Here is a 15,583-nt window from a genome sequence, read left to right on the forward strand (position 1 = left end):
TATGCTGCCTTTGTGACTTGTTCATTGTATCCTTGGGGTCAAGGAGACTCTTGTGAAGCAAACAAAGAGGCAGTGTTCAACACACAGGGAACATCTGAGAGATCACGTCCTTCTCCACAGACCCCCTCGGGTGGTGAGATTCACAGAGGAGGCCCTCGTTAGCTTGACTGCCTTGAAAGCTTTGGGGGGGGGGGTGCCGCCCAGCAAAGGGCCTTCTCTGTGGCATCCCCTAAATTGTGGAACTCCCTCCCCACAGACGTTCATCTGGCTCCTTCACCGTATGATTTCCATCAGATTCTGAAGACGCACCTCCTTACACTGCTGTTTGACATTTGAGGTGTATAGTTTTAGTGCTTACCAATGGCCTGATCCAGTGGGCTTGTGTTCTTAGTAACCAAAATGTAAAGCAGAAAGTTCCATGTTACAGGGCTTTCCCGCTGCTGGGTAGCTTAGGCGGGGACACCTCAGCAAATTCTCCTGGTGAAAAACGTAACTCCCATTTTCATCAATTCCACAGGAAGTTGTGATTCTGCTTCAAGCTTAGGTCACCACTAGTATCCAGTGCTTTAAATGCAGGTGTACAAGAGGACTTCTCTCCCTTGTCCTATAGCACTGCCATTTCTCCTCCTCCTGATGTTGAGCCTGTGTGTGGTGTTGCTTATGAAGTGCACAGGGCGTCAAACCCCTTGGTTTGCAGAACAAATCTTTGTGGGGGTAGCCACAAAGGGGAGGAGAAACCCTTAAAATGGCACAGTGAGTACTGAGAAGTCTTGGTAGCCATGTTTTGATAAATGAGTGGGTTAAGGAATGGGAAATTCAGCATGGGGAGGGAATGGAGTTCTTGTAATCCTAAATAGCAGAGCTTCATACTGCAACATTTCATTGCATACCCTGTTTTAGCTACAAGGAAAATGACTTCTTTATATATATCAGCCATAGCAGCCTCAGTACAGAAAAGGGTAGCTACCCAACCCTGTTTGTAAGTTTTGCAAAAGTTTGTTTTGCCATGTGCAACGGTTTCTGGAGCTCGCTAGATGGCAATATTTCCTTTGTTTACTGCTGATGCTATATTATACATATAATCACCCGGGGGTACTGTGCCACTTTATTTAAGTGACTGTCAGTATCAGGGTTCCCCCCTCCCCCTGTGTCACGTTTTTCCCAATCTTAAATTCAATACTCCACATTAGTTGTTTTTTAATCCTCATAAAACCATAAAAACCAGCAGTTTAATGCAAATTTCTAATATATCAGTTTTGGTATGCAATTCTTCCTAGTTAATATGGAAAAAATGTTTTGTAAAGCACTGTTCCCTAATACAATGCATTTCCTTGTTGTCATCCCCCCCTCCACCTCTTCTCCCCCCTCCCCCTTAACATTTATATGCACACAGACCAAAGAACAGGAAAGAGATCTTGTTCCTTGCTGGCATAGGATTTTGAGGGGGAGAACTTAACTCTCGCAGAAGGCACAGATCTCAAACGCCTGACTTCACGCTCTGCTTGCTCCTAGATCAGGCATACCCCTCCCTCCCCTTATTTTTCTTTCTCTTAGCCTGAGTCCATGAAAAGCTGCTGTGATCACTCTCCAGGTTTTCTTTACTCCGTAGAATGAAGGGGTGGGTGTGTGCTTAACAACTATTTGCTGCCTGCATATCTGTAACCTTGCCATGAAAAGCAAGGTACCGTATATACCCTGTCTCTTCCTTGTAATAAACAATTTTCTTCCTACTTTCTGGTGTGGCATAGCCTTAATTGGGCCTAAGAGTTGAAGGTATACTCACATTTTAAATGGATGCACAGTCTGACTCGGTGCGAAAGGTTCCATTCCACTCAGATTTGCACACTGAGTGCACACGTGTGGTCAACAGACAGGCCGTAAGTTCAAATGTACACGCCTTGTAACCTTCCCCATTCCATGGTCAGAAGCCAATCACCCTGACAGCTGAATCTTGCTTTGGATAGCTGGCTAGCTGAAAGTGCTCGCTTAACAGACACTGATGCTTTGTTTGATGTAAGGAACATGGGAAGACGCTTTCAGGTCCGGCCCTACTATTAGGCGTAATGAGACCCCTGCCTCAAGTGGTGAATGTTGCTGCGGCAGCAAGTGTTAGAAAGGTGTTGAAGATAAAACTGAGCTTGCTACATGGCTTTCTTTGCCCCGCCCCCAAGCTAGGTTGCCCACCCTCAGGGAACGGCATTGTCCCATTGCGGTCTGGTGGGCTTTGAATACAGGAGCATCATATTGTCCTTTGCCTCAGGCAGCAAAATGCCTTGAGCTGGTCCTAGCTGCCTATACCAAGCCAGATCATTGGGCCCATCTAGCTCACTGTTGTTTTCTACCCTGATAGGCAATAGCTTTCAGGTGAGGATCTTTCCTAGCCCAATTAGGGGTTGGGGAACATTTTAAGCCCAAGGGCCACATTCCCTTACAGACAGTCTTTTGGGGGCCATGTGTTGGTGGTGGGCAGGGCCAGAGGGAAAAGTGGCGGAGCAATTGAACTTTACCCATGCCCGGCTTATTTCACATGCACTCCCATGCCTTTCTCTATCCTCCACCCTGGGAAGCAAGAGACATTAGCAGAGTTCGAGGCTGCATTTGAGCCAGGGAAAAATAATCAAGAGGTGTGTGCAAAACAGAACCAGACCAGGGGATGTCATTCTGGGTCTAGAGTGACAGTGTATGTAATGAGTGACAAGGGCCATATGGCAAGGGCTGGTGGTCTGCTTCTGCTTGCCTGGTCTAAGGCCCTTCATCTCTGGTGTATGTGATAGTAGTAGACTGGAGTCATGGATTGGCTGGAGGCAGAGGAGTGGGAGGCAACAGCTAAGAAACCCCCAGGGGGAGAAGGCTCAGAGCCCAGGGAATAGTAGTGGGACAACGATGCCTGGTCACAGGGAGAAGATGGAGCAGCCTGGGAGGAGGAAGTGTCAGAAGCTGAAAAGGCAACAGGGTTTAGTGAGCAGGAAGAGACTCTGGCAGAGAGCGGTCCAGAATCAGAGGCAGGAGAGGAGGGGAGCAGGAGACAGAGATGAGGCAGGCTGCTAAAGAATCCAGGGAGTCTCCCCCTCCTGCTGCAACCATCTCTCCCCCCTGGTGTTCCAGCACATGAAAAGGAATGAAGAGGGTGGAGCAAAGAGAGACAAGACACAAGAGCTTCAGGTTGTTGGAACCAGGGGAGGAGTTTTAGAAAGCTGTGAAAGTTTAGGGACCTTCAGTTCCCGCAAGACCTACTGGGTAGAGTTGCTGCCATCACTAGGCCTGAGCTGTTTGGGGTTTTTTTTTAAACAAAGAGTTAACTTCACTGACACTGGTGTGTTTATTGCTCACCGACTCTTGACTCTGGCTCCTGACAACTAGATGGGCAAATAGTCTGACCGAGCATATAAATCTCACACCCTTCATTCCTAGCCAGTGGTCTGCTAGTGGGCAATTTGGCTGTACTTTGGGGGGGGGGAGGAGAATGGATCATCCATCCAATTGACAAACTGGCCTTGCTTGTGATCTCTTGCTGATCATGTATCATGATGACTTTTCCTTTTCAAATAACGTGGTGTGTAGGTAGGAATTAGGAGATCCCCAGTTCTTAAAAAGGGCGTGCACACTTCTTGTTGCCTGTGAACTCTGGTTATCCCCAGTTAGCTGTGTTCTCCTAATTTTTACAGCTTGTCCTTCTGTCAGAATGGTGCTCTTTATGAGAGGTGAGAGTGTTTGCCGTGAACAAATGTTTGCAGAAAGCTGCCAAATGAGTCCAAAGTCTCCTTTGCTATTTTGGTCTTCTTCCAGCTATCCTATGACCATTATGCTGCCATTAGAGTGCATGTGCCTTTGCTTTCAAGAACAATGGGGCAAGAGATGCCAAATGTCCTGGTCTTCCCACCCCACCGTTCCTTATTCAGAGATAGAATTTGAAAGGTGGGGGACAGAGCATGGGAATTGCAGATTCACACCCTGAGCTGACCTGTGAAGTCTGATCATCCCATTGAAAACCTGATAATAAGGAGTGAGAAAGATGGCTAAGTCTGCAATCTAACATCCCTTTCTCAGGGGAGCAAGTCCCATGGAACTGAATGGGATTTACTTCTAACTCAGAGGTGGGGGACCTTTGGCCCTCCAAATGTTGCTGGACTACAATTCCCACCATCCTTGGCCATGCTGACTGGGGCTGATGGGAGCTGCAATCCTCCAACAACTGCAGACACTCCAAATGTCCCTATTTTCCAGGGACAGTCCTGGATTTCCAACCCAAAAATAGCTACAGTCAGGAAGCAGCCTCAGTGGTGCCTCTAACCATAAAAATGTCCAGGCCAGAGCATCAGCTCTCTGCAAAGTTAAAATGATTCAGGATGCTTCTATGTTTGGAGGACTGCGGTAGAGTGGATTTGGGGTTAGGGAACACACCCCACCACTTTGCAGCCAGAGCAGAATGCTTCTCTGCCCCATGTCTGTAGGTAAATGGGTGTTCATCCTCTTACACATACACCCCCAGATAAAATCCTGCCATTCTTCCTTGTTTTCAATGCCTTGTATTAGTGTGTGTGTTGGTGTGTGTGTTTTAAAGTGTATGTAATGTATATACAACCTGCTTGTAAAAACAAGACGTGTTAGTCATAAACTAACTGGGAAAGTCAGGTGTTTTTCAAGCACGCAATGGGTCGCAAGGTTATGCTTGCTGCTGTAAATTACTTCTCCAGCTGACCGCAGTGACTTTCCCCTGAAGACGCGAGGGAAGTACAGTGGTATCTCGGGTACAGACGCTTCAGGTTACAGACTCCACTAACTCAGAAATAGTACCTCGGGTTAAGAACTTCAGGATGAGAGCAGAAATTGCGTGGCGGTGGCGGGAAGCCCCATTAGCTAAAGTGGTACCTCAGGTTAAGAACAGTTTCAGGTTAAGAATTCCTCCAGAAGGAATTAAGTTCTTAACCCGAGGTGCCACTGTAATCCAGAATGCGACAGCTAGCCTGGCGACTGGGAGTGGTCGCCGAGACCACATAACACCGGTCCTGAAAGACAGAAGGACAGTCAGAAACAGTCTCCCTCTGGAGGTTGTGGATTCTCCTTCTTGGAGGTTTTTAAGCAGAGGTTGGATGGACATCTGTCATGCTCGGGCCCCCTTCCAACTTTATAATTCTATGATTCTGTAACCCTTGTCAGAAAAAATACCCAAGCCTTGTGTAAAATGGCAGTTTTTTCCCTGTGGGTACAGCCAACCCGCTCCCTTTTTCCTAGACAGGGAAGCTGAAACCATAAACCTTTGTCCTTCTGGGAGCTCCCTCTTTGTCCACAGGCAGAGAATCTCTCTCCCTGATGAGGATGAGTTTTCCTTGACTTGCTTCCAGCACCTTTTGTCATTCTTAGCTACTTCTATTCCACGTGAGAGGCCTGGCCCGGCAACTTCCCTTCTCTATCCAAATATTACCCATATCTGACCATTGATTATTTCTAACGTTCTCTAGTGGTTATGAGTGTCTGTGCACCTCCCCAAACTCTGTTAACCCCAGATCTGTAACAATATATATCAATAATTGCATATCCGAAACCTGTTTTGAATCTGGTATGGATCCAAATAGCAGTTATAAAAAATGTGCTACTGTAAATTGAAAGAGGAAACCGCCCCCAACAGGTATTGAAGAGGCAAGAGAAGAGGAGCCTGGCTTATGTGTTGCATTCAGATGTTGCCGTTTTAAACCAATCAGAGACATGCATTTTGGTATAGCTTTTCTTGTAGGCCTTGCCAGCCTGGTGGTAGGAGCTTGTGAATTCCCAGAGGCCTAGTTTCTAGAGAGAGACAGAAGGTCCTTTGGTAGTCAATGTGAGTCTTTGTATTCTTTTTATCAATCTCATTTATATATTTGCGGAAGGATTTTTTTCCAAGTTCCCTTCTCCGGCCTCTGTTAATATGGTGGGGGTGACTTTTCCAATTAGCTGCTGCCTCCTAATCTCTCCCATGCAACACAATTTCTGTATAATTTTAAATCTGCTGGTGTATTGCAACACAGGGAAGCGCTGGCTTTGTTGGCAGTCTGCAAACCAATTAAAAACCCTTAGAGGGAAAACAAATCCCAACATCCTTAGAGCTGCATATACGCCAGACAATAGAAGGACGACCCAAGAATCCTGGGAGCTGTAGGTTCTTAAGGGTGCTAGGAATCGCAGCTCTGGGAGGAGTAAACTGCAGTTCCCAGGTTTTTTTTGGGGGGTGGTAGGATGTACTTTAATGTATGGTGATTAGACAAATTCATGGAGCCTAGAGCTGCCAACAGCCGCTCACCACAATGGCTGTGTTTTACCCCCAGTCTGGGAGGCAGTATGAATGAGTACCAGTTGCTGTGAATGACAAAAGCGGAGGGCTGCTGTTGTGCTCAGTTTCTGTTTGTGGGCTTCCCATAGACATCTGGTTGGCCATTGTGAGGAAGAGGTTGTTGGGTTAGATGCAGTGCTAAAAACTCAGGTGTATAACCTAGGCGCCAAATGGCTCCTTAAACCTGGCACCTGGGCATCTTCACTTGGTCACAAAGGGACCAATAGCTAGCTGCAAAATGCATTTCGAATGCTGATTAGATGGTTTTTGGGGGCCTAATCCAGCAGCCAGGCTCATCTTATGGGTCAGCCAGGTTAATACCAGCCAGGTTATCGGTTTGCTTTTGTTTTGTTACTGTGTTCTCATTTTGCCTTTCTGCGTTGTGAACCGCCTGTGATCTTCGGATGAAGGGCAGGAAACAAATTTAACAATAAGTAAATAAATATTCATACTGCCAAGAAATGATGACGAATCAAGAGTTTCGGGTGGGTGGAGGCATCTCTCCCTCCTTTGTATCAAACTACAGGTGAGTGATTATTACCCAAGAACAAGTGATGTGTTTGACTACAGCTGCCTCCATCCCTGACCACAGGCCCTGTTGGCTGTGGCTGATGGAAGTCAGAAACGAAAGCTGCTCTCCTGCTCTTCTTCCCCCTGATTCTTTCTTTGTTGTTGGGGTGGGGGCTTCTCCCAAACACTGCTGGGAAACACGCGCAAGGAAAACCACTTCCTCTTGAAGCCCTGCTTCTTGGGGACGTGGCGGGGGGGGGGGCAAGCGACAAAGTCGGGCCTGAATTGTGATTGATTGGGACGGGGTTAAGGAAATGTGTGGTTTCAACCATGCTGCACAGAGAAACAGAACCTCGGAACAGCCCAGGTGGATCAGGCTAAACACCCATCTAGGGCAGCTTCCACTTCTCACAGTGACCAGCCAGATGCCCATGGGAAGTTGGCAATCAGGGCCTGAGTGCAACAGCCCTCTCATGACTTGTGGTTCCCAGCAGCTAGCTGACCAGGTATGCCAGAGGCAGCCAAAATGCCACCCTCCATATTTTTGCCATACCCTCATTCCCACCAGCCCCGGTCAACACGGCCAATGTCCAGGAATGATGCAAGCTGTATTCCGACAATATCCAGAGGGCGCTACGTTGGCTAACCTTGATGTTATACACACACATATATAATATCTAAGTTTACCTTTGCAGTACAGGTGTTAAACCTTGCAGTTTTTGAGACCTCTCAGTTTCTCTGCGCCGGACTTGCCCATTCTTTCTCTAAGGAACGATGAAAATAATCCTTTTCCACTGCCTTACTTGTTGCATTCTTCTGCTGCCTGTTAATGGTGAGTGGTCTTCATTAAACCTTATTTACATGGGCATATCCAGGCTTCAGGATGGGGAGCTTCTTGGGCAAAAAGACCATAAAGGGGCCCCAGCTCTTTTTGCTATCAGGCTTTCCTCTGCAGTTGACTTGTCTCAGCTACAGAGGCATACTGTGCATATGGGTCTCTGTTTCCACTCCCCCTCCTACCTCCATAGTGGGTCCTGCTGACTTCCATGGACCCAGGGCCACCACCCAGCTGACCCACAACAAAGCCCCCAGGTTGGAGCCCTACAGTTCCTTCTGTAGTGATCTTCCATCCTTTCTTTCTGCTTCCAGAAGCTAGGAATTTATCGTGTGCAAAGTGCGACCTTGGAGACGCCACATGCAAGATGATTCACTGCCCGCATAAAGAGCTAGTGTGTGTTACCCTATCAACGTTCAACACGTTAGGTGGGTGCAATTGTTGGCACATGCCGTAGGCACTCCCTGAGTAGGCTTCTGGTCCTTCTCCACTAGGGAGGAATGAGTTCAAATCCCTGCTCAGCCTCAGCGTTGGTTGGGTGACATAAATCCAATGGCCCATCGAGTCCAGATTCCTATGGGAAACCAGAAAAAAGCTCAAGAGCACTCTCTTGCTCCTTTGGTTTCCTGCAATTGATATTCAGAAGCATTGCACCCTACTAGGAAAGCTAACCGGCACGAGCACGGGGACAAGCGAAGGAGGGCCCCTTCACCCCGGTGTGGCTCCCCTGTATCACATATACAGCACAACAAGGCAATGACCTGTGCCCCACAACAGCATATGCATCGATATGGCTAATCTGACCCAACAGCCCCCCTGCCTGGCATACATACAAAGAAACCACACTGCAACCAACCAGACACAACCATCCAAGCTCTGGACCCCATAATCTCTTGCAATGACAATAAAAATGAACAAATTTATAAATAAAGGTCCTACTCGTGTGATGCTGACACAAAAACCCTGCACAGACACTATGCAATAGAACGAAAGATCATTATTATCCCCCCATCTCTCTCCCTCCCCCCACTCCCCTCTCTTTTCCTCCAACGGCACAGTGTCTGTGGCAATAGTGTCTGATGCCCAAAAGACTCTCTGAATGGCAAGTGGAGGTGCTATATGTGTTTGTTTATTGGTTTTGTGGCACAAAAAAATTCTTCGGTAAAAACCAATGAAATGATGATGATGATGAAGAAGCGTTTCTGCTTTCGATTGTGGAGCCAGAGCATAGCCATTATGGCTAGTGGCCATGAATTTGCCTAATCCTCTTTTAAAACCACCTCATTTGGGGGCCATCATTACCTTCTGCGGGTGTGAGTTCCATAGTTTTAACCACGTGCTGTGTGAAGGTTTCTTTTATCTGCCCTGAATCTTCCAAACAAATTCGTGAAGGAGAAGCCTTGCAGCAGTTGCTGACTCTGATGGGTATGTTCTACCTCCTCTGCCGGAGGCGGCGTGCTCCTGAATTCTAGTTGCTGGAAACCTCAGGAAGGGAGGGTGCTCTTATGCTCAGAGCCTGCTTTCAGGCTTCCCATAGGTTTTGCCCTGTGAGAGCAGGATGCTGGGCTACACGTGCCATTGGTACGATCAGAGAAGGCAGTCCCTGCTGATAGGCTTTTAATCCAATCAACATGACATTTCTTCCGTGCTCAGGAGGAATAGTCACATCCTCTTTTTCTCCAGGCAGAGGTGTCAGCCCCACTGGGATGTACAAAAGCTGCATCAACCGCAGTGCCTGCAGACCAGGAGCCTTCACGCTGAGCACATCCACGGACAGGCAAATCCGAAGCAACATTACCTGTTGTGGAACTGCTGGATGCAACGAAGAACTGGTTCTAAGTAGTGAGTATTGATTGAGCTTGCAGAGTGTTTCAAAGCGGTGTGTGTGTGTGTGTTTGTGCGTGCACACGCCTTTGGTAGCTTCCCTCTTGAGGACAGTGGTGGGCCATGAGGTTTGAGTTGGCAGGTTCATAAAGCAACCCTAATGTGGATGCAAATCTGTAATGAGTGACCTTGAACCAGTGACCTAAGGGAGTTCTCAGAAGACGTCTCCCCCTCCCCCCCATGAGCCACCATCCAGATCTGGCCAAAGAAGGGAATTTATTATATTATAAATGCAAGGAAATATTATTATTTAAATGCAAAAATTGATCTGTGAATTTAATTTTAATATATTTCCAAAGATTATATAAATATATCTAAATAGTTGCACAATGAAAGATGCACAGTTTCCTGTTTGTACTCAATATGCCATTGATCAGGCTTCCTCAACCTTGGCCCTCCAGATGCTTGGCCTACAACTCCCTAGTTAGCGGGACATGTGGTCAGGGATGATGGAAATTGTAGTCTCAAAACATCTGAAGGGCCGAGGTTGAAGAAGCCTGCCACTGATGAAGCTACAATGCATTCTGTTCTCCTAGTTAAACTTCCTGATCTGCACTCCCAAATAATACCTTATTTTATTATACTTCTATCAATAAATATGGGTTTGCTGACTCCTGTCCTTTATTATTCCAATACAAGGCAAACCTCACATCCCAGGAAAGAAAGGAGTCATGTACTACCTTCCATCCTTTTTTGGGATTTCAGGGCTGTGTAACAACAAAAATTAATGCCACAGTTCAAGAACCAAAGCAGGACCCCACTAAAATCAAGCAGCGAACAGACCCCTTGAAAGCAGGCTAGGATTTGCAACTGGTTAAAATGCCCGGGTAAATTAAAAAACTGTATTTTCCTGATGCTAAAAAGATAGCAAGGAAGGTGGCATGCAAATCTCGTTGGGGTGAGTGTTCTGCAACTGGTACCTCTGCTGAGAAGACCATCTCCCATGCCATTGAAGAGCATTTGTCTGGTGAAGGAGGCTTTCGGAGAAGGGTCTCAGCAGAAGACCTCAATTCATGGAAAGGTCCTTAGTTCAGTGGTAGACCACTTTCCTTGCAGAAGGTCCCTGGTTCAACTCCTGGCATCTCCAGGAAGGACTTGGGAATGTACCCTGCCGGGAATTAGGACTGTGTGATATCTGGTCTTCAACATCACAATATATCACCAGCTAAACCTAGCAACATACCAATATTTCCTGATGTCTGAAATAAGGATGGAGCTATGTAGAGGCATTAACTGGCTTCTCGGTTTCCCCCACATTGAGATTTTTGCATAACTCACACAAATCATGATTCGTGATACATCATGAAACCAATATCCTGATGTGGACTTCAAACCAGTTTGGGACAATCTCTCACCCAGCCCAAGCTGGAACCCTGGAGCACCTCTGGCAGTCAGTGCAGTCAGTGCTAAGCTAGATGGTGCAATGCTCTGACTATATGAGGCAGCTTCCTATATCTGCAGACACTACTGGTCTGTTACAGTTTGGGCTTTTTTCATGCCCCCTGGCACTGTGTCCTTCTCAGGCATCTCCAGGCATGCCTAAAATCCCAGAGAGCTTCTGCCAATCAGTAGACAATCCTGAACTAGATAGACCAGTGGATCTGGCTCATTCTTGGGGGCAACCTGGCCCATGGAGTGTCATGTGTTGGCGGCGATCTGTTCTCATCGCCGGTCCACCTGCAACGTTCTTCCCTAGCTGAAGCTTCCAGGCCAGATCCAAGGGCAGCCCCATATAGAGTATGCTGCAGTAATCTAGCCTCGAGACTACCAAAGCACAGACTACAATTTACGTGGGTTATAGGTTCTGGGGATCACAGCTAAAGCCAAAATTGCATATGGTCAGGACACACTGAGTTCAATGGCAGGTGGGATTGCCAGAGTCTCTTTTCCTTCCCCCTACTATTATTATTATTATTATTATTATTATTATTATTATTATTATTATTACAAGGCTCATAAAGCTGAAAGTGCACAAGTTAAATGTGCATACATTTGGGGCTTACCGTGTTTGCTTAGCTCCATGGGCTGAGTCCGTTTCATCAGAGCTACCTCTTGCTGCCCGCACTCATGTGAGATCTTCCTCTGATTGTTTTCCAGTGACTCCTGCGAGTTCTACCAAAAACGGGTTGACTTGCCCAGGGTGTGAGAGTTTTAACCGGGGCCCTTGCCAGGCCTACGAGCGCGTCGAATGCACCGGAATCGAAGAAAAGTGCATTTCCCTTGTTGGGCTATACGCTGGTATTCCTTTACACCCACACCCACACACCCTGCTGTTACTGGGACCTTTCCAAGGAGCTTTGTTGAAAGCCCTTAAAGATGGCTTCTGCCTTACCCTTAATTTTCTCCTTTTCCACCTGGGTTGTGGGTGGAAAGTAGGATGAACCGGGGGGGGGGGGCAAGGAGGAATCTTTTATCCACAGCCCTTAGCTTGTGAAAAAGGCAACAGGACTCTGTGAGACTTAGGTCAAAGCCACACCCTGCATTTCAAGAACTCTTGTACCACTTTGACAGTCGCAATGAGTCCTTGCAACTGTAGTTTGTTAAGAGTGCTGGACACTGTAGCTCTATGGGGTCAATATACTTAAGAAACTACCGTCCCCAAGATTCTTTGGGGGAAGGTACAACTCTTAAAGTGGCATGTGCATGTGTTAAAAGTAAAGTAAGGAGTGGATGTGATTTTACTACACACCCTCAAATTGACTTTATGATCACTGGGCACACTTATGACCACCACTCTGTGTGCGTGTGTTTAAAAAAACAGTCACCCCATGTCCCTCTTTGCCTCCTACCACCAAGCGGTAAGGCTGGGATGAAACTTCTCCAGAAAGAATGTCCAAATCAAAATTAAGGATGGGAGGCAAGTGTAGACAGGGAATAGACTTCCCAAAACTTTGCCCAGCCTAGTACTTTTCACCACAGACAACACTTCCAGGGGCTGGTGCATGCCATTTCCCCCACAGAAATCTCAGAAGTCCCCTCGGAGTGACTATTATTCTTTTCTTTTAAGTTTTAGATCCCACCTTCCTTTTGTTTTCACTTTATCATTATTTTTGCTTCCTGTCCCATCTTCCTTTTCTTCCTATATACATATAAAAGTAAGGCTGTCGTCATGCTGTAATTTGCACGGCCGCTCATAGGCAGCCGTGCAGGCAGGAAGTGACGAGGGAAGCAACACAGGTGGTAGTGGCCCAGGTGAGCTGTTTAAAGGGGCTTCAGAGAGAAGTTGGACAAACTGCTGTCTTCCCATCGCTGCAGCCGCATGACCCCAGTAAGCGAGATTTTGGAGGAGGGGCAGGGGCAACATTTTCCCATTTCACCTCAGGCAATGAAATGAGAGGGGCCATCCCTGCTGAGTGGTGACCCAGAAAGAGCTCCAGGTCCATGCCTGCTCTTTCTCCCGCACTTGGCTTTCTAAGTCTATCTGCTTTCCAAACCTATGCTTCACCTCTGGCTGCTGCCTTCTCCCTGCCTTCTTCCCTCCTTTATAGCATGCTGTTGGGGGAACCTGTGAGCTGTGAGGCTCTGCAGACACCAGATTCAGCTGGGTCAAGCCCCCGCTGCAATTAGACTCTGACACAAACCGTCATATGCAGGGGAAAACAAGCTAGGTTAGAAAGGGGACCTTCTCTTCCTCTTATTTGCTCCTCTCTCTCTCTCTGCAGGTTTACCAGAACAAAACTTCTCCGTCAAAGGCTGTGCAACTGATTCAGCTTGTTCCTTGGATGTCAATGACCTTGTGCCCTATGCAGGAAAACTCTACGTTGTGACTGAGTATGCAGTTTGCACTGATGGGCAAACTGAGGATTATGTCCCTTCTGCAGCCATCCAGCTAACTGGGTCCCCCTTTGTAAACGTTATTGCTTTCTTGAGTTTCTCTGTGTTTGCATCCTCACCTGTGTAACAATCCTATGTGCCGAGGTATCGAGAATTATAACGTTACGTTTTTTCTTACTCATGATCAGTGACTTCATCTTTTTTTCTTCAAGGAGGAATGCACTAATTTTCAGCATGAACTTCCATTCCTCCATATTTCTCTAAAATCTCTAAAACCTTACACTTGCCTGCCAAGGCCCCGTGACCTCGCTGCTCCCTAGATAATAAATTACCAGACAAGACAGCAGCATATAGTTTGGGTTCAAATAGGCCACAACTTTTATCAAGTACAGATGTGAAATGTTTGGCATTGGGTGAAGCCATTTATTTCCCCCTCAGACCATCTGTTGAGAGTGCATCTAGGGGTACTCCTGAGAGGGTCCCCATTAGAGGAGTGCTTGAACGCGGGTGGCACTGTGGGTTAAATCACAGAGCCTAAGTCTTGCCAATCAGAAGGTCGGCGGTTCAAATCCCCGCGACGGGGTGAGCTCCTGTTGCTCAGTCCCTGCTCCTGCCCACCTAGCAGTTCAAAAGCACCTCAAAGTGCAGGTAGATAAATAGGTACCGCTCCGGCGGGAAGGTAAACGACTGGACCTAATAATCAGGGGTCCCTTTACCTTTGCTTTACGGACCTAGCTGCCACCTGGGCGTCAGACAGATGCAACTCCTTGCAGATCCCTTTATAACAGGATAGCTTTAACCAAAGTGGGGCAGGCAGAGTCTACAACCTCCCCTCCAGCCAAAACTAAGGCTTACCAATGCCTAATGATTGATTTGAGTTAGGTGAAAGCCAGTTGGCCAGTGCCAATTTGCCAAGTGGAAAAATCCCTGCCCGACCCTGAATACAGCGGCCCATGAGGTAAAGAACAAGGTCATAGCTTGAAAGGAAAAACATAGGATAAAGGGAGGCAGGGTGGGAGAGATGATGAAAAAACGGGCAGTAGCAAACAGGAGGAAGAGGATGACCAAGGGGACTCAGGGGTTAGCCATGGGGCCCTGGCTGGGCTGTGGACTTCAGCAGGAACCCAGTGATGCCAACCGCAGATGCTGACCCTTCCAGGGGCTACAGCCCTGCCATCATTTGCAAGAAAGCCAGAGGGCTGTGATATGGGAAGCACTAGTGGTTTTTATTGCCAAGCAGTAAACAAAGCACTTCTGGTTTACGAGTTGGACTACGGACCTAGAGGAAAGGTCTTAATTCATACCAGCTGAACAGCAGCAGCAAGGACCAGGGAGCCACTGCAGCTCAGCTCTCTGCAAATGGAGGAGGAGTTGACTGGAGATGAGTTGAGCCATCGATAAATTCAATGTCAAAGGAGAGAGACGCTCTGACACAGGCCTTTGGTTTAGCCCTCTCTCGACTGTGCCAGTCCAAGACATCCCTGAAGCAAAGCCCCAAATGGAAGGTCCTCCACCTGTTGGGGGTGGAGTTGGGGAACTTCAGGCTCAGGGGATAAATGTGGCCCCTGAAGTCTCCCTCTCTGGCCCTCAGAACTCTCCCCAGGCCATGCCCACCCCTGGTACTTCTTTGCACCCCAAGAGCTTTTCCTAGGTGGGACGTGTCCTTGAGCTCTGACGCCTCTTGCTCATCTAGGGGAAAAAAGGAAGGGGTGTGCCACTAGGGGGGGAAGGAACCAGCCTCCACTACAGAGCTAAAAAATCCTCTCTCGTGCCCCACCCACACCTGGCATGTGGCCCTTGGCAGGTTATCCAGAAGATAATGCAGCCCTTGGGATAGAAAAGCATCTCCAGCTGTGGCCAGCTTTAAAATCTTGCTATCCTTTTCATGCACCAAATCCTGCATCTGCCCACTAAGGTGGGCAAATGTCCTGTTTTAAAGAACATGGTCCTCAAGTGGAAGGGCTCTCAGACAACAGGACTTTTCTCTAACCCTTCATTGGAGGTTTTAAAGCAGAGGTTGGAGGGCTATCTGTCCTGGATCACAGAATCGCAGAATTGTCGAGCTGGAACGGGTCCAACCCCCTGGAATGCAGGAATCTCAGCTAAAGCATCCATGACCATCCAACCTGTGCTTAAAAATCTACAAGGAAGGAGAGTCCACAATCTCCCGAGGGAGACCATTCCACTGTCAAACAGTTCTTAGTGTCATAAAGTTCTTCCTGATGTTTAGTCGGAATCTCCTTTCTTGTAACTCAAAGCCATTGGTTCGAGTCCTA

The 15,583-nt window shown here is 47.5% G+C and overlaps 1 protein-coding gene across 8 annotated transcripts; it reads left to right on the forward strand.

Moving 5' to 3' along the window:
* The first annotated feature begins 5,062 nt into the window (after positions 1 to 5,062).
* Positions 5,063 to 13,488, forward strand: LOC309537284 (phospholipase A2 inhibitor and Ly6/PLAUR domain-containing protein-like). 8 transcript variants are annotated; one of them, XM_082232098.1, is made up of 7 exons: positions 5,189 to 5,815; positions 6,715 to 6,830; positions 7,510 to 7,646; positions 7,964 to 8,077; positions 9,333 to 9,491; positions 11,631 to 11,771; positions 13,196 to 13,488. In XM_082232098.1, the coding sequence occupies exons 3-7, from the start codon at positions 7,589 to 7,591 to the stop codon at positions 13,432 to 13,434; spliced, it is 711 nt and encodes a 236-aa protein (XP_082088224.1). In that variant the 5' UTR covers positions 5,189 to 5,815; positions 6,715 to 6,830; positions 7,510 to 7,588; the 3' UTR covers positions 13,435 to 13,488. The 8 variants fall into 8 exon arrangements, with proteins under 8 accessions (XP_082088225.1, XP_082088226.1, XP_082088227.1 ...); XM_082232099.1 differs by lacking the exons at positions 5,189 to 5,815; positions 6,715 to 6,830 and adding an exon at positions 5,063 to 5,085; XM_082232094.1 differs by lacking the exon at positions 6,715 to 6,830.
* Positions 13,489 to 15,583: the final 2,095 nt, after the last annotated feature.

The sequence above is a fragment of the Podarcis vaucheri genome (assembly GCF_965113315.1).
Source record: "Podarcis vaucheri genome assembly, chromosome: 7".
In the NCBI taxonomy this organism is placed as follows: Eukaryota; Metazoa; Chordata; class Lepidosauria; order Squamata; family Lacertidae; genus Podarcis; species Podarcis vaucheri.

Bases quoted from the DNA above. Each gene is read 5' to 3' on its own strand.
- LOC309537284 (XM_082232099.1), top strand. From the start codon at position 7,589: ATGAAAATAATCCTTTTCCACTGCCTTACTTGTTGCATTCTTCTGCTG. The intron at 9,492-11,630 runs GTGAGTATTGAT...ATTGTTTTCCAG, and splicing joins CGAAGAACTGGTTCTAAGTA to TGACTCCTGCGAGTTCTACC. The intron at 11,772-13,195 runs GTATTCCTTTAC...CTCTCTCTGCAG, and splicing joins CCTTGTTGGGCTATACGCTG to GTTTACCAGAACAAAACTTC.